The 19109-nt window shown below is 39.4% G+C and overlaps 1 protein-coding gene across 4 annotated transcripts in view; it reads left to right on the forward strand.

The window, feature by feature from the left end:
- Edem3 (ER degradation enhancing alpha-mannosidase like protein 3) overlaps positions 1 to 18298 on the forward strand; it is a 69743-nt gene extending 51445 nt beyond the window's left edge. Inside the window, exons 14-21 of one of the 4 annotated variants that reach the window (XM_031384620.1) lie at positions 239 to 404; positions 647 to 801; positions 1807 to 1960; positions 3506 to 3697; positions 4208 to 4373; positions 7469 to 7654; positions 8757 to 8768; positions 14235 to 18298. In XM_031384620.1, the coding sequence (XP_031240480.1) occupies positions 239 to 404; positions 647 to 801; positions 1807 to 1960; positions 3506 to 3697; positions 4208 to 4373; positions 7469 to 7654; positions 8757 to 8768; positions 14235 to 14641 (1438 nt within the window). In that variant the 3' untranslated portion in view covers positions 14642 to 18298. The remainder of the gene's footprint in view (positions 1 to 238; positions 405 to 646; positions 802 to 1806; positions 1961 to 3505; positions 3698 to 4207; positions 4374 to 7468; positions 7655 to 8756; positions 8769 to 14234) is intronic. The other 3 variants (XM_031384635.1, XM_031384637.1, XM_031384628.1) reach the window with 3 other exon arrangements.
- Positions 18299 to 19109: the final 811 nt, after the last annotated feature.

The following is a 19109-nucleotide window of genomic DNA, read 5'->3' on the forward strand; positions in this document are numbered from 1 at the left end:
TTTGTGTGGAATATTTTACAGGTTTCTTTTTGTGGATTTTCGATAAGGTTAATGGTAGTGGTAGGCAGCTCCTCTGTCTTTTCTGCCATTGTGTTGTACTGGAGTTCAGGTTATTTTGACAGTGTGTTGTACTGGAGTTCAGGTTATTTTGATAGTGGAGGGTTGAAACACTTTGTGTTATATTGACTCTATCACTGATATTTGGCTTTCTCAATCTTGATCTGTGACTTGAGTTTAGAATGGACTCGTTCTTCCTGGCTGAGATGTTTAAGTACCTGTACCTGCTATTTGCTGATAAAGAGGACATTATTTTTGACATAGAAGACTACATCTTCACAACAGAAGCTCATCTGCTGCCTCTTTGGCTTTCTACCACAAACCGAAGCAGCTCGAAGAAGAACACAGTGAGTTTTAAATTAAATGTTTTCATCACCTTTCACTTTTATATATTTGTTTTTATTTTTCTAAGTAAGAGGTAACCCATAATTAGAACTCAGATAATATATGCATTGTAGGAGGGGCTACTTACAATGTTGTCTCATTTTCTTTTAGGACATTGCTCTTGTTTAATAAAAAATATTTCCTTCTTATCTATAACATTAATTCTCACTATTATTATTAGTTACATTTTTTTTTTATGTCCTAGACCTCAGAATACACAGAACTGGATGATAGTAATTTTGATTGGACTTGTCCAAACACTCAGATTCTTTTTCCAAATGATCCATTGTATGCTCAGAGCATCCGAGAGCCCTTGAAAAACGTGGTGGATAAGAGCTGTCCAAGAGGCATCATCAGAGTGTAAGATGTTTTATATTTAATACCATAGTTATTTTATAATAAATACCATTATCTTTAATCATAGAGTTAATACCAAGTTAACTCATAATAAACAACTGTGCTTAGGAGCTGCAGCAATAGTCAGAAAGACTTTCACTTAGACCAGAGACACTGAGATATGTAGTTCTTATTGAATAAAAATTATGTGAATTTTTTCTTATTTTTGTTTAATAGTAGGTAGTATATAACAGTTTTTAAATTTATCTAGCTCATTTTTTGACAGGAGATTCATCAGTTATTTCAGTGTTATCTTGATATTTCCTCTGTAGTTTCTGCATAGTGGAAAGACAGTTTTTGTATTGATTTGTTTGTGTTTTTAGAATTCCTTCTTATTCTTGATTGTAACTAAACTTATTTGGGAGGCATATATAAACACACTCTTTTTCTTCTCTCTAAATAGTTATCATAAAGGCTGTTGACTGCAAGGGAGCTAAAGGGATGAAGTAGGCGTTATTGTTAGCCACTGATGAAAGAATTGTTTTGCTTTTAAAATATTATAAGGGCTAATGAGGTGGCTCAGCAGTTAGAAGCACTGGTTGCCCTTCCAGAGGACCCAGGTTCAATCCCTTGTAACCACATGGCAGCTCACAATTGTCTGTGACATCCTCCTCTGGCTTTGAAGGTACTGCATGCACATGGTGCACAGACATACATGCAGAGAGAACACTGGTACACATAGAGTTTCTACAAATTAAAACTGGAAAAAATTGTACAAAATATAAATTTTTAGAGAAACACAGCATACATGATCTAGTTTACTGGAACACACACACAAACACATACACACATGGGTGAAAGTGGCACAGTTTGTTAATAATCAGAACTATGCATGGGAAAATGAATTACCGTAGCTCTGCCAGGTCTAAAATTAGCTGTTTTGCAAATATCTACTAAGATTATTCTTACTGCATTTTTATATTTCACTCCTTGCAATGCGTAAGCCTTGGTTCTGATTCCTTTCCGCAGAGAGGAGAGTTTCAGAAGTGGAGCTAAGCCTCCTCTGAGAGCCAGAGATTTTATGGCCACTAACCCTGAACATTTAGAAATCCTGAAGAAGATGGGGGTGAGTTTGATTCACCTCAAAGATGGGCGAGTCCAGCTGGTCCAACATGCAATCCAAGTAAGACATTGCTGTATGGGCTAGGTACTGTCTCTGCTCTGTAGCTTGAGTAGGGTGTTGGAAGTGTAAGACATTGCTGTATGGGCTAGGTACTGTCTCTGCACTGTAGCTTGGATAGGGTGTTGGAAGTGTAAGACATTGCTGTATGGGCTAGGTACTGTCTCTGCGCTGTAGCTTGGATAGGGTGTTGGAAGTGTAAGACATTGCTGTATGGGCTAGGTACTGTCTCTGCGCTGTAGCTTGAATAGGGTGTTGGAAGTGTGAGGAGGAATCACATGAAGTCTTTTGGAAAGATCCAAATTCTTGTGATCAGTTGGGATAATTCTTCTATATCTCTAGAGTCAAAAAATAGGCTGTAAATCTAAATTTTCTTCTCAGTTCATTGTCTCTCCATTATTGTATTTTGAGTTAGTGGTTAATTTTAATAGTTATATAATAATATTTCACAGTTTTAGTTTCCCAAAAGCATTGAATCTTGGTAGTGCATTCATCACAGAAACCAAGCTTCACAAATATTTGTACCTGAAAAATACAACATACTTTTTAGATAAATTTTATTGGTTTTTAAAGTTTTTATAACATGAGACCTTTAAGTTAATTACGTTATTAGCACTTTGATTCTGAACAGCAGAGTATCCCGACTCATTTTAAGCTAGAAGCACACTCAGACATCCTTTACTCTCAAATCAGGTTTCCCATGACATCACCTTTCCCTCACATTTTTGTCTATTTTCTTGTCATCTCTGACTTTCATTTAAGAATATCTCTCTGTCCTTATGGCCCTTAATTGTGAGTGTGGATCTCAAATGCTTTTACCTAGGCCACCTGTGGCCTCTTAATCATTAATACAGCTTAACTTTGCTTAACTGTTGGATTTTCCTTCTCTTAAGACATTTTCTTTTGACTCCCAAGTAACTCCAGCAACATAGTTCCTTTTCAGTTCTCACTCTTTGCCTTGTAGATTCCTGTGTAGCTCTGCTTCCCTGGCACACCCACTCAGGGTAGGCCCATCTAAGACTCTGGGTGCCATTCTTTTCTCTTTTCTTTAACAGTATCCTGTTTCTGCTGCTAGCTCTGAGTGGTCGATCTCTTGGGCATGTGCATATATATAGCACTCATTCTGAACTTTACCCTAAACCCGCCTTTAATATCTTTGGTCTGTATTTCTGCATCTCAGCCTATATCCGCCCCAACTTGAATTGTGTTTTCTCTGAAAGCAGAAGCTTTCTTTTCCTTCAAAGGGGAAGCCAGTAGAGGTAAACAAGCAGGAGGAGGGTGCTGGGCATTTGATATAGGACAGTTTCAAGTCTCCCCCACACTGGCATGTATAGTAGGAAAGAGACACTGAGAAAAGTTACAGTTGTCTCCAGAAAATTTAAATGATGAAAGTAGTTTATTGAGGTCAAGTTAGGTCACAGATATTTAGTGGAAACCTAAACCAGAAGGAGAGAAATTGCACACACAAGTCTGTCATTTAGGAAGTCAGAAGGATGGGGAGATTTGCAGGAGGACAGCTCAGCTCCACTGCGTCTGTTTCTTTCATAGGCTGCTAGTTCAATTGATGCTGAAGATGGATTGCGGTTCATGCAGGAGATGATAGAGCTGTCCAGTCAGCAACAGAAGGAGCAGCAGCTGCCTCCTCGAGCTGTCCAGATTATCTCCCACCCGTTTTTTGGCAGGGTAGTCTTAACTGCTGGACCAGCTCAGTTTGGGCTGGATCTATCTAAACACAAAGAGGTATGTGCACTCTGGTAAGCTTACTGGAGTTTAAATAGTAAGTATTTGACTTCTTTGTTTCCTACTTATTAGCTTTATGTGTAAAAGTTGGGGGACTCAGCGGAGTGAGACCCTGGCTTCAGTCCCTACCATAGCACAACACAGCATTACCCAAGTATCTAGCCTCCTGCATTTTAATCAGAGGGTTCTTAAGTGGCTATCTGGCTGAGTGGCTGTGGTCATTAGAGTGCTTGCTGTGCACACATGAAGACCTGTATCCGTCTCCAAGCACCTGCATTAAAGCCAGGCATGCTAGTCCCTGTGGCCAGCCTGTGATCCCCAAGTTCTGTGAGAAACCCAGTCTCAAAAGATGAGGTGAAAGGCTCTTGATGGTAGATGAGACTGATGATTGATCTGTACACACACTCTGAGAGGGAGGGAGCAGCCACCCTTCCCTTACAGCTGATGATATTAAAATGAAATGACTAGGTTATAATTGGAGATGATTTAGGTTGCTGTTATTTCTGACAGACAAGAGGATTTGTTGCAAGCAGTAAACCTTATAATGGTTGTTCGGAGCTCACTAACCCTGAGGCAGTGATGGGAAAAATTGCCTTGATACAAAGAGGACAATGCATGTTTGCAGAAAAGGCCCGCAACATCCAGAATGCTGGTGCCATCGGCGGCATTGTGATTGGTGAGTAGGCCTCTGGATCACCGTATTGGGCAGAGAGGATTGGGGCCTTCTCCTTTTATTTTTTAAAAATCTTGCCAAAGGGATGTTCATGTTATTTATATTTTGACAACATAAAGGAGAGATGATTCAGTGATCATTTCTTGACATCCTGAGGTTTCTGTATATTGATATCAGCGAAAATACTTGGGGTGAGGTGGGAGGGTGGAGTCAGAGCACTGTGAAAGTGCCCACACGCTGGAGAAGAAACTGTCCCTAAGGCCTACAGTCCCCAGGGAAGAACATACTCAGCCACCTACAGGGCAGCCTCTAGAGACTTCTGTCCTCCACAGGGCGGCAGGCTTTGGAATCCCAGACCTGTGGGCGCAGCCCATGGCTCTGCCATGGACTGGCCCAGCTTCAGTTATTTGTTGTCTTTTCTTTCTGAAAAGGGTTTTGTGAGTTACATAATACTGAGCAACACATAAGCACTAGTTGCTAGAACATTTTATCCCTGTGGATTTTTTCCACTGAAGTTACAAATTACCAACTTTAGCTTATTTTGCCCATGTGTTTCAACTTGTGAGTTTTGGTATTCTTTATCTGCCCTCCCTTTCCCCCTACCAAGCCATGATTATCAACAAGAATATAAAATGTTGTATGTCTAAGGTAAAAAGGCATTTACATTTAGAAAGAAGTGAAAGACTAGAGTCCCACATCAGTTAGGAAGTGACTGGGAAAGTTCAGTTTTCATTTTTTCATTTCCTTAATTAGTATCCATTTCTATATTGAGGGTACATAAGACATTTAAAGGGCTGGGTGGGGGATCGAAGGGGTGACCCTGCTTTTGACTCTAGCATCATGGAAAACAAAATGTGAATACTTAAATATTTAGATTTATTTCAGCAAAAATCATTTACTATTCCCTTGTTTATTCTATATGGCTACTAAAATGTTGGTTTAAGTGAATAAATTTTATTAGTTAGAAGTTTTAGTAGAAATTGTGTTTAATAATTTAACCCCATATTGGGTGTGGACCTCCTAGCTGTGTCTCAGTTTGGTGTTGCTGAGACACAGCCAGAGTGACTCATGTGTAGACTGTCTCTGAGGATTGGAATTGTACAGTTGGGTAGCTGCAGCAGAGTTCATTGTGTGGCCAGTTACAGGAAAGTTTTTCTGACTCCTCACTTAAATCTTTTTCTTTTAAGTATGTATATGTACAGGTTTGTGTGCATGCACATATGCATGGAGGCCAGAGGTCAACGTTAGTGTCTGCCCAGCTGTTCTCCATCTTATGTTTTGAAACAGTCTTTCACGGAGCCCAGAGCTCATGAATTAGCTAGAGTGACTGGCCAGTGAGTGATGAGCGTCTGTTGTCACCCTAAGCCTCAGTGCTAACGTTTCAGATGTCGATCCCAATAGCCAGCTTTTATGTAGGTACTAGGCATCCAAACTTGCATCCTTATGCTGTGTGGTCAGTGCTGTACCAACTGAGCCCCTTCCCAGCTCCTAAGTAATCCTGCTTGCCCTTGGCTATTTTCACATTGAGGCTACTCTTACCGAAGAACTTAGTATCTTATTGTCACTATAATTTAAGCTTTTCTTACTTACCAAGACTTAAAAACAGAGATTTAAAGTATATAAGATTATCCCAGTTTCTGGGCAGAGTCTTCATGATGTTCTATGATATATAAAGACTGTTGGGCTGGAGGGATTGCTCAGCGGTTAAGAGCACTGACTGCTCTTTCAGAGGTCCTGAGTTCAAATCCCAGCAACCACATGGTGGCTCACAACCATCTGTAATGGAATCTGACGCCCTCTTCTGGTGTGTCTGAAGAGAGCAATGGTGTACTCATATACATAAAATAAGTAAATAAATCTTTAAAAAAAAAAAAGACTGTCAGGTCAGACATTTTCTTTAGGAGCTGTTGGTGCAAAATCCTACGCTGGGTTTTGTGGAATAAGAAATGAGATTTTTTTGTTGTTGTTCTCAGAAATTTTAATTAAAAACAAGAAATGTAATATGTTCTTTCCCCTAAGTTTTTTTCCTGACAAAGCAATTTTTTCCCTTGAGTAAATTTGTTTATTTTTTTATTATGAGGACTAAAAATACAAATTACCTTAGAAATCTTTGACTGCAGGAGGTAATACTTTACTTGTTATTCTAAGAAGGGAGGTTGTTTATTATAGGGAAAGGGATGATTTTCATTCAGCCCAAGAGTAGGACATCCAGCTGGTAAACTTTATGAACTGAGCGTTGCCATAGCTGACAGCTTCCACCCTTCTCTTCGTCACAGCTGTCTCAGCTTTGGGTCATTTGTAGATGTGCCTCTCCCGCACCTGCTCCATCTTCCTCTCTGTCCACAGTTCCCAAGAGGCAGCCAGACGTGCAGTCTGAGTCACTTACATTGGCTGTTACTGACAGACACAGTGTTTCTGTGTGGCAGTTCTAGGATCACAGTGGGTCAGGGGTCATCAGCCATCCTTTGTCTGGTCAGTCACTACTAAGAAAAGGACACATTGGCTGCCTAGTTGGTCTGTGAAGCAAGACATGAGGGATGGGACAGTCCTTTACTCAGGGACACTTCTAGGATCACTGATGTGTGGCTGACATTGACATTGTCAGAGAATTTAACTGATATTTAACCAGTGTGAAATAACAGTACTGTGCAATTCAGCTTATTACCAGTTAAGTAATCCCTGGTCTAAAATTTGTGACTTCAGAGCATCTTAAAGTTCTGAAGTAGGAATGTTCAAACTGTAACAGAACCATTAGAGGAAATGTAAAAGTTCATTCAGTTATACCTGTGTGATCCTGGTCATTAAATTCTCTCATGTGTAGAGAATTCTCTCAGGCTTTTCCAGTCATGAAATTTGTATGCTGTGCTTTTCACATACTGTTTTCTGTGTCAAGTAATTCATCATAGTTTACTGAGAGTGGTTTATAATTTTACAGTCCAGTAAATTTCTTTGAGGTTAGAGTTTTTGCTGCTTTCTACTATTTCCTTAGGATAAATCATAAAATTAGTTTATCTGAAGGTTATACTTGTTTTTTGGTGCACAAGAGCATTTCCATCAGCAGGTACCAAGCAGTGACTCCCTCTTTGTTTTCTGCCCAGATGACAACGAGGGGAGCAGCAGTGACACAGCCCCCCTGTTCCAGATGGCCGGTGACGGGAAGGACACAGACGACATAACGATCCCCATGCTGTTCCTGTTCAGCAAGGAGGGAAGCATCATCCTGGACGCTCTCCGCGAGCACGAGCAGGTGGAGGTGCTCCTCTCTGACAAAGCCAGAGACCGAGGTAACAGCCAGGGCCAGTGTGTGAGGCCTCCTTGGCCCAGGAGCACACTGCTGACAAAAGTCGCATGGGTTTGCTGGTTTTACTTTTAGTTCACTGGTAATAAAGCAAGGAACAGTTTTAGATGGTGGTTTAAAAGTTTTCTCTTAGAAACAATAGTAATTTATTGTTTTTATTTTATTAACATTAGCATTGTTATTTTCACTGTTTTTATATTTAATTATATATAATACAAATTAAAATATAAATAATAAATAAGGTATTTAAAATAATTTACTATTAATATTAGGAGATATTAATAGTAATTTTTTATTATTATATAGTAAAACATTTGTTTTGCTGGCTGAATTGGAATGCTTTTAGAATTACATTTTTACATGCAGGGTGTGGTGTACAGTCTGGTCTTACCAGCAACCTGTACTGTCATGTCCACTCTTGATAAAGGCTTTAGAAATGCAGCAGGTCCTCATCTCATGGGTATTTATACTACAGGAGTTACAAATGTTCTTAGTGATCTGAAAGTTCTTTGAAGCCACTTTGTAAAGGCTGCACAGTTTTTACAGCTGAGGAGATGGGGGAGCTGAGGGGAAGCGGGATATCAGATGTAGGCTATGACCCTGCTCCTGGTAGCAGTCATTCTAGGCTGCACTGTAGAGGGAGCTGTCCTTGCCTGTCTCCCTTAAGTGAACCGTGTTCTATGCTATGTAGGGTTGTAAGTGTTAACAGATACTCAAAACCACTTAGTTCACTATGACTTCCAGATGAGACATCCTTCTTAGATGCTAACAGTACAGTGCTATTCTAGTCATTGTTTTGTCTTCTTGTTCTGCTTTGTTCTTTGAGAGTCTCTGAGTTGTCAGCTATTTCAGAGCAGTGGAGTGAGTGAGTGGGGTGTGTAAGGATGTGTAGGCATGGAGACAGACTATGAACAGGTCCTCATCTTCTCAAACCCTCCTGTGTACTTGGTTTCCTTTTTCCGGGGCCCTTTTTCAACATTCATTCCCTTCCTGCTCTGCTGTGCATCAAGCGCAGGCAGGGTAATATTACTGTACACTTCTTAATGCCTTTGCTTTCCCTTTCTTGTGCTGCCATTGGAATTCAGCAGCTATATTAAAAGGTAAAATGATTCCAAGCTACATTATTAACATTAGTAAGTATCTTGCATTAAAAAAACCAATTATATATGCATGTGTGTGAAATACACATGCATATATAATTTTGTTTTAATAAACCAGTTATTATATATATAATTTTACTTCACTGAGCACCATAATCTATGACTTAATGTAAGTTATAACTTCCATATCCAGTCAGCTATCCAATAATAATAATAATTCTTTATAGATCCTTCCATAATCGGTTCTACTAATTATATAGTTCATACTCTAGCTTAATTCACTAGTCCATGCCCATGCACAAGTCACCCTATCAGCAGCATTGTCATATAAGAAACTATTACTTTGCATCATTTTTTGTTTACAAAGTAAAATATTTAAAATATTGGCTTGTTTACAAGCTCCTGTGGAGGTAAGAGACACACATTGGTTAAGACTGTGATTATGGTAAAGCAAGTGCCTCCCACGAGGAAGAGTATGAGGAAGACGGTCGGTTTCACTAGAAAAAACTTGCTAAAATCTATGTGTTAAGAAGGCATTATGTAAATAATATTTTAGAGCACTTGATAGTCCAAGACTTTATTGAGCTGTTAATCTTATAGTGCGTATTTGATAAAAGGTTTTAAGGCTTGTGTATATAATAGTGCTTTGAGAAATTTATAACTGACTTATAACTGACTTAAACTAACAAGTTAAAATTATATAATATTTATCACTGTAAGATAAATCAGTGATACTAACTCTATTGGATCGTCCACTTTCTTCACTCAGGATAATATTCTAAGAAGTTAAGTTCTGTAGTGCTTATCAGTAGCTTGTTCCATACCATCACCACATCCTGTGCTTTGCCAGCATCAGCAGTGGCTGATGCACTTGGTAGAAGTGGAAGCTTCTGCATTCTCTTCTGTGCTGAGTTAGAACCCCACACTTGGACCCACTCAGCAGACATTTGTAGTATGGCAGTTGTTTGCCTGCACTTTGACGGACGTGGAACGACACTCAGGAGACCTTTTGTCTATTAGCTCTGCATCACGAGTTCTAGTTAGAATTGTGTGAGGGACCTTCAAATAATCCACACAGCAAGGTGTATTCAAGTCATCCTTCCAAAGTGACATCACATTCCTTGTTGATGAGCAGTCCTGTGCACATATAATGCAGGAACTAGACGCCCAGACAAGCTCCCTCCTATCCCCCCTTTTTCTGATAGGTTTGACATTAGAGTGTATATATCTGATGCTGTCCTTCTAACTGTTAGCAACAGCGCTCAGATACTCCACGCTCTTCAGAGGCAAAAGCACTACGAATTTATCAAGTCGAAATGTTGCTTCCTTGGGAAAACTGTTCACAGTTCTAAAGTTAAGTTACCAACACACAGTTTTAACACTGTCTCTTAGTGTCTCATTGCTTCAAATTTTGAATTTTAAAAGATATTTAATAATTCCAGCTCTGTCTCATGAAATACAAAATGTGTTGGTTACCTTTAAGTTGATGCAGTTTACAATTGAGAGTCAGTTTTCCTCTTCTCCTTGTTATTATGCAGGAAAACATCGCATTTAAAGTTCCAGTACATTATCAAGCTTTCAGCCTACGGAGGAGGCAGGCCTCCGTGCCCTGAAGGCTAGAGACTAATGCTTTCACGGCTACTTTTGTGTTTGTGTGTGTCTGTCGGGTAAAAAGTCAGACAGAAAATGGAAGAGAGGTTAAAAGATAGATCCCTGAGTTTAAGCCAAACAGTCGCAGTCTTCAAAGTATGCTTCAGTATGGCTGCCCTAGCGCTGGTCTGCTTCCAGCAAGGGTGGCCTCAGACATAAGCAGATGGCTCTCTGCCTGGAAAGGAGCGCCCAGCATTGTGGTCAGGAAGTCGCCCACCTGCCCTCCCTTCTCTAACAGGCCAGTTCTATGTGGATTCACCTGTCGGGTTTTCACATCCCTATGGCTCTTTTCCTCTTTGAGAAGTTCAGCCATTCTATTCTCAAATCTAATGCCACTCTCTGTATGACATTTTTTTCTCATTCTTGGCAGAATATAAGGGTTTTGTTTTCCTAATGTAGTTCAATGATTGTATTGCATGATTGTTTAATATATAGCTCTTCTTAATTATGTGAGCTTTGCTTTTAGTTACCATAGAATGTGCTGGTGAGTGAATGAATGTATAGCATGCAAACTCCTAAATTTTCACTAACATTATCTTCTCCTTTTATTAGTAAGACCCACTAGTGTTCCTTGGACTTTCCTCCAGTCTTCGTTTCTTGGCTTTCTGATATGCCATTTCTGCATCAATGTACCCTTTAGACGGGTGACAGGTGCCTTAGACATAACATGGCTAACTCAGCTCCTTTGAATCTTTGTTCTTTCAGAGCCCAGGCTGTCCTGGCTGCTGCTCCTGTTCGCTCTTGTTCTGTGGGTCCACAAGTTTTACAAATGACAATGCTTGCACTTCTGTTCTTCTGACCTATGTGTTTATTCCTGTGCAAGTCACTTAAGTTTTGTTTTGAATACATTTCATATATGGTATCTCTTCCCTTACTGAATCTGTTTAGAATTTCAGTTTTAGTTCAAAAACTAAAAGAAGTAGAAATGAGATTCATTTTTAAATCATATATTTGCATATTTTTTATAGTGCGTAGAAAACTGTTAAATGTGATGTTCTGTTCTGAAACATATCTGTAAATTTAATCAGCTCTTATTTTTACTGTCATTATAATTGTATATTTTAAACAATATGAGCTGTATACCTGTCATAAATTTGTTTCATAGGTTTTTTTTAAAAATTTATATTATCAAAGAATGTACAATTTTACTTTTAGCTGCTGGCGCTTCTATTGAGGAGTTAATGAACTTAGTTTTCTTTGCAATTATTTATGAACTTTGGTATATTTCTTAAAGTTAGATTTGGTTTATGTCTTAGTCAGGGTTCTATTGCTGAGAAGAGACACCATGACCACACGGCAATTCTTTTTCTTTCTTTCTTTTTTTTTTTTTTTTTTTTTTTTTTTTTTTTTTTTTGGCGAGTGGGGGGAACCATGGCAACTCTTATAAAGGAAGACATGTAACTGGGACTGGCTTACAGTTTCACAGGCCATTATCTTCATGGCAGGAAGCATGGCAGCATCCAGGCAGACATGGTACTGGAGAGAGAGGTAGCTGAGAGTTCTATGTCAGCAGGCAGCAGGAAGAGAGAGTGACACTGGGCCTGAGTTGAGCATTTGAAACTTCAAAGTCTACCCCCAATGATGCACTTCCTCCAACAAGGCCACACCTCCTAATAGTGCAGCTCCCTATGGGCACTGGGGGCCATTTTCTTCAGACCACCACACTTTAGTTTCAGTATACAGTCACAATCTAAAAATATAGGTAATACTTTTATTTTTTCTATATTTACCCTGGTTATTCTGTTGTTTATGGCATTAACTAGAACCAGAATAATAATGCATAACATGTAACCTCTGAAGGGTCTCAGCCACAAGCAGTCTGTCTTCTAGGACAGCCCTGCACTCAACCCGCTCTTCTAGACTTGAGTAGTACAAAGAGAAACTTGAGGACTTTGTTGTTCTTGAACTTATGACCGCCCAGTAAGTGAGTGCTAAGCTCCCTCTTTTTTATCTCACCCCCATGGTTCCTAACTTTTTACTTAATTGTAAGCCTCTTTCACAGCTCAGAACACTGAGGTGGTAAAATAATAAGAGAAATAAAGCATTTCATTAAAAAGGAAAGAGAAGAAAACTGAGATGGCGGAACCTTCAGCTCCCCTGCAAAAAGCAACCAAGAAACCCAGAAACCCAGCTGTGTTAAGTTACTTTTCTGTTGCTGTGACAAAAATACCATGGCAAAGGCAGCCTGCAGAAGAGTTTGATTTGGCTAGCATCCCCACAGTGTTCGAGTCCGTAATGGCAGCCACAGCATGGCAGCAGACAGCTGAGAGGTCACATCTTCAACCTTAGCCAGAAAACAGAAAGAAAATGGAAGTGGGTCTAGGCTACAAAACACCCAATGCTCATCCCAAGTGAGCATTTCCTGCAGAAAGACTCCTCCTAAACTTTCCCAGATAGCCTCACCTAGGGCAGCTGGGGACCAAGTGTCAGTACTCAAGTTCTTACTTAAACCATCCAGAGACTCAGAACCTGAACTGGAGAGAGTAAGTGTGTGTTCATGTGTGTGCGGAAACTTCCCTAATAAGGCGATCCTACCTGAGGGTAGTACATACTCACCTGCATGAGCCTGCTGTCCACACTTCCCCCAAGGGTGCCTTTGGTTTTGTAGTAGGTCCATTTTCTTCCCTCTCTGACCCAAAGTTCTGCCTTCTTTCCGAAGGGGCCTTCAGCTGTTGTTACTGCAAGCTTTCCTTGTAGCCCATGCCTAGCTCCCTGATTAAAAGAGGGATGTTTCTCTTACTTGCATACATACCCAGGTTTTGTGGATATTGTCTTCTCGTTGGACTGTGAGATGCTTAAAGACAGACCCAGTGTTAGTTTCACTCCTCGTTTTCTCTCCAGCCCCAGGCAGCTGGGAGAGTTCTGTTGGCTGCGTTGCAGAAAGAGGCTGAACGGGATGTGGCCCTGTGGGCAGCAAGACCAAGTATTGTAGGAACTCAGGGTACTTCCAGGGCTTTATGTTCATTACAAAAACTACCTGCTAAGGCTCCTAGTGAGTTTTAGAATAACTCATAAGTTATATAAGTTATATAAGTTATATCTAAGTTCATAGATACACAGGAATAGCTTTATTAACAATCTCAGTTCTTGTCTTTACAAAAGTATTTTGATGAGTCATCATCAAAAAAACCCTGTAACCATCAGGTTTTTTTGTTTGAATCTAAGTGGACCTCTGAGTAGTAATTTCACTTTTCCAACAAATGTAATTTCAAGTTCTAACAGTGATATGTGCTATTAAAATATTAAAATTTGTTGCATTTAGGATGTTCTTGTGTGCAAGCTTACTTGAACTTAGGTATTAATACATTGTATGTATATGCCTGATTGTATGTATAGGGGTGTGTGTGTACGTGTGTGTGTATGTGCGTGTGTGTGCACATGCTTGTGCATGCACATGGAGGCCATAGGATCCTTTGCAATTGGAGTTACAGGCATCTATGAGACACCAGCTTGTTACATGGGTGCTGGGATCCAGTCATTGTCCAGCAAGCATTCTTAGCCACTGAGCCATCTCTAGTCATGACGTTGAAATTTTATATATTTTGAACATTTTTGTTTAGTGCTTTTGTTACTTAGTAATCCTCATACAAGTCAGGGTTATGCTTTTAATTATTATTATTCCTTTCCAATTGGAATGACATTTATTTTCAGTGTCAGCATGGAAAATGGGATTGCAAGACCTTGACTTTAGTGACACTGTTTTCTATTCAGCATTGATCGACTGCTTTATTTATTTTATTGCAAAAACCAGGTGACTTTATAAGTGTGGTGCAGTTTGTAAGAGGAGAGTGATGTGTTTGTTTCTCTCCTGTACAGATCCCGAAATGGAAAATGAAGACCAGCCATCTTCTGAAAATGATTCTCAGAATCAAAGCACAGAACAGATGCTGTCACTTTCTCAGACAGTCGGCTTGGCTGATCAGGAGACGCCTGAACGTCCTCTAGATTCTCACTCAGAGTCATCATCTCCTGCCGACAGTGAGGAAGCTGCCGGCTCTGCCCCTTCTGAACAGATATCTAGTTCCACAGAAAACCACGAGCCTGCAAGTCTTGATGGTGAATGTACAGACTTAGATGACCAACTTCAAGAACAATCAGAAAGGGAGGAAGATTCCAGTCCTAATGTCAGCTGGGGTACAAAGGCCCAGCCTATAGACTCCATATTAGCAGACTGGAATGAAGACATAGAAGCATTTGAAATGATGGAGAAGGACGAACTCTGACTCTCTGTAAAGACTCTGGTGGTAGATATTTAAAAAGAAGAGGTAAACTGTGGTTTTCGACACCCTGTACCAAGCAGGCTCTCCTGGGAGGCTCTGAGCATTGCTCAAGCACGTTCTGACTGGGGTAAGTAGTTACCGTAGGAATCTGGAGCCTGCTGTGTTAGAGCTGACCTTACTGAAACTGTCCCATCCAAAGTGGAAACTCACAACCCCTCAAAAGGTGGTATCGCAAAACCTGCAGCTCCCTGGCCAGGGAAAGATGACTAGCCATTCCTGGGTAGACAAGAAACGAATTCAGCTAATGGAGCCTGGGAACAGAGGCAGTGCAGCTTTCTAATTGAAGAAAGCTTCACTGCCTTGGGTCTGGGGTCAGAAGCCTTTGGGGAGATTTGAATGAGTATTGTGGCATTGTGGCTGTGCTGCCTTCACAGGAGCTCTCTACGTGACTACGGGTTAGGAAGCAGATGTATTTATGCTCATCGTTCTTATCCTGCTTCAGTCAGTGACAAGTGGCCAAGACGACTTGATTTCTTTTCCTCTCCCAACAATGACCTTAGCATTTAAACCAAAGGTGAACCCAGTATACTTTTTCCATGGGTCTCCATAAAGACCTACTATGGGCCATGAAGAGGGTCCGGTAGATAGTGTGGAAATTGGTTGCTTAATGCTTGGGGTAAATAGAGAAAGGGAACTTGTGATGTTGCAATATCAGCTTCCCATTGGGCTGCCCTGGGGGAAGCTCTGACTACTCGAAAGTGGAACTCAGCATTAGATCCTGGTGGGTAGACTGGAAGTCTTCTCTAGTTCATTTCTCTTAAGGTGGTTCTTCTAGCCATCAGCCTTACTCCATCCATGTTAGTATGCAGCTTGAGACGGAAGGCTCATCTCCAAGCCCTGCTCCATCTCCCTATCTTATAGACCATGAGAAACCATGGTAGTGGGCTGTATTTTTCCTTTAAAGCTGGAGTCTGTCACATTTTCTGCTGAATCATGGGTTTAGGTTTCTTTAAACAAATATTCCCTCCTTCTAGTGTGGACTTGAAAATTAGTCCCTGGTGACCTGTATAAAAATCTATATAGCCATATAAGTAAAAGAAAAAGGTTTTTTGTTTGTTTGTTTGTTTTTTTGTTTTTGTTTTTTTTAAGTGTGGCAGTCTGGAGCTGGTCACATTTAATTATTTTTGGTTTTGCTTATTGATAGTTCTACATTGAAATCATGGTTTTATTCATTTTATTTATTTTTAAACTTGTTTTAATTGCTTCTAAAGGAATATTTGAGGGACTTAATTCCTTTTTACCATGGCATTACACAATAACTTTTCTCTAAAACATGGTTTTGAGGTCCTGAATTACTTAGACTATCTGTGGAGCTAGGAAAGATATCAGTGCTGTGCTGTGTAGTTGTGTAAGTTCATGTGCATGTCTTAGGTCCCAGGTAAGTGTGCCCTTCTATAAGGGAATAAATACCTATTGTCAAAAGGTCCAACTAAACATTATTGATTGGTCAGTGAGTGATAAATCTTAGAGAATTCCCTGGGGCCAGGGTAGTTTGGCAAGGCCCTATTAACTCATAGTTAAACCTGACAGCAAACATGGGTATTTTAGTCTCTCAGCATGTGAAGTTTGGTGCGAGAAGATAGAACCGCAATACATAGAGTATACAGAAGGGTAGATGTGCTTCATTTTATTTCATTGCAATGCTGCCAAAATAGCTGACGCTTAATTGACTTGATTTCTAGGACTGGGGCTTGGAGAAAGGGAACAGATGTTCCTCGGAGACTTTGATTACAGAAGCCTTCTATGGATTGATTTTGTATTTGTAGCTCAAAGCCATTGTTGACTAAATCAAACTGCTAAGTTATCAAAGCTGCATAGTTTTTTTTTTTCCCCTAAAGAACTTAATGGCATGAAAGGGAGCCCATGACACACTAGGAAAAGCCAGCTTACTGCCATTTACCATTCCTATGCCCACTAGGAGGTGCTGTTGCCCTTTGTTAAGGTTTAGCTGCACTTAACTGACTTGTTTAGAAAAACCAAATCCTTTAAAAAAATAAATTTAAGACATTTTACTTACTTTCTAGAAGGAATAATACTCAGTTTCCCCTACTTAAGAAAGGAGGAATATGTTCAGCTTCAGAACACAACATTATAACTGATTCTCCATTCATTTCCGTATTTGACATACTGCCTGCCACAAAGTAGTCTTTGAGTTCACTAGAAAATTCCAACAGCATAGATTTTTTTTAAATGTTTTTTTTTCCTCATTGTTGTTGATGTTTGTTAAAAACCTATCATAGATATTTTATTTACTTGCTGAAGATTCAGGGAATTCTGAGACCCTGAGTTTAGAAACATCTGGTCTACCTCAATTAAATGTTGACTGCTTTGAAATAGAGCTGAAATGATCACCACAGCCATAAAATCGTTTGACTAAGAAGGATTTATATAATGTTTACAAACTGGAATCAAGTGAGGATATTACCTGAGAGATAAAGGTTAGCTATTAGAGCAAGTATTTAATTCAGGTATTTTTCAAGTTGTAAAACTTGTTTACCAAGTAAAATTAGTGTTTTTTTTCTCACATAAAAACTCCATTGAAATTATATGCCCTAATTTGCAATATTTTCCCCATAAAATTGAAATGTGAAAGAGCAGTAATTTACTAGATATGTTTGGGATGGGGTATTTTGTTGGGTAGGTTTTCTGTTTTCTTTTTAACCTATGTAATAAGCTTCCAAAAAGAGTATAATTGTTTTAGAACAAATCATTTTGTAATTTTACTTTTCCTTTTTCTTTACAGTGTTAGATTTTTTTAAGTGAAAAATTATGCACTCTCTGACTTCAATTTCACTAATGTAATTATTTTTTCGGGAATCCTATTAAATTTAAATTACCATCATATAAACCTTTCTTATAGCAAAGCCAGCATTTGTTCTCTCACCAAACTCCATGCCAGATTCATCATAAAGAAAGCTCAGCCTAAGTAATTCAAATAGTGCTTATAATTTTAGAGGGGAGGGTAGCATTTAGTAAATATTCCAACTGGTTGTTTTATGCACAAGGCTACAGTCAGAACATAGAAAAAAAAACATTCTGTGAATGAAACATTGTATGTTCAGATTTTATAAAAGACATTTTTAAAAGCCCAATTTACAGCCGTATATTTTCTTAAGATGTAATTTATGAAAAAGCTGTCTGTACTAACAGGTGCTGTAACACTACTGTTGTTGGGTTTTATTGTTTGGTGATAAATGTATACAATATTTCTAATGGAAACTATGTACTGTGATGTAAAAGTCTGGGCAAAATGTATATAATCCTTGTATATAATTGTGTATTTGATTATATTACTGATTGTAAATTTAATAAAACATGTAAATATTCTGGTCTAGTTTTAAATTTCAAATTTTTAGAATCATTGTACAAATATCTAGAATTTGGTGTCTCTGTTTTCCTTTTGTCTCTCTTTATCCCAGGGCAGTGAATTTGCAGGCGTTTGGGGGTTAGAAACCCATGCAAGCATCAGTTCTAAAATTCAAATTGTACCTAGTACAAACTAGAGTTTAAAAAAAGTAATAATTCTCTGTCACTGTTGGTAACATTTGTGTCTTGAATTTATTTATATTTAATAAAATTACTTGCCCGCTTTTAATATTATCAAAAGTAGATTCATTAGTTACTTTTCTATTCCTGTATTGAAGACCATGACCAAAAGCAACTTTGGGTTTATGGTTCCCATGATCCATAAACTCCCAAGAGTCCATCATCATCATGGCAGGGGGTGGCAGCCATCAGACATGGTGACAATGACAGCTGAGAGCTCACATCTAGAACCAGAAGCAGGAAACAGCGAACTGTGGTGGTGGAAGCAAGGCCATGCCTCTCAACTTCCCCAAATAGTGTCACTAACTGGGGATCAAATATTTACATGCCAGAGCCTATGGTGGCAGGAGGGTAGTGGTGGCACACCTCATTAAAACCAGCACACTAGCCTTGGCCCTTTGCTGTTCATCCCCAAGAAGCCATTGTGTTTCAGTAACACTCTACAATGGCTCTGAACTCTGCTCTCCCAGAGTCTCTGAACAGATACATTAAAGACCATGTCGTGATCATTATCAATTTTAAGACTTGAAGAAGTTCCAACCATCTCAGTCAAAGTACCAAATTCAGTGACTGGGCAGTAGATAGAAGCTCTGTTCTAATTCCAGAGGTAAACCTGAGCTCAGCCCTGCTTCACCTCCAGTTTCTGCTAACCTTCACGCTACACCCCATTCCTACTTTGCCTATTTCCCATCAGAGACTGAAGGTTACAAGTGATAGCATCTGTTCTGGGGCTGTCTGGGCAATTAGTCCAGCCTCATTATGTTTCCCTCCAACACACACACACACACACACACACACACACACACACACACACACACACACTCTTCCAGGACAATGAAAGTATCACTGTTAGACTGTGAGGCTT

This window comes from Mastomys coucha, unplaced genomic scaffold, assembly GCF_008632895.1.
Source record: "Mastomys coucha isolate ucsf_1 unplaced genomic scaffold, UCSF_Mcou_1 pScaffold1, whole genome shotgun sequence".
NCBI lineage: Eukaryota > Metazoa > Chordata > Mammalia > Rodentia > Muridae > Mastomys > Mastomys coucha.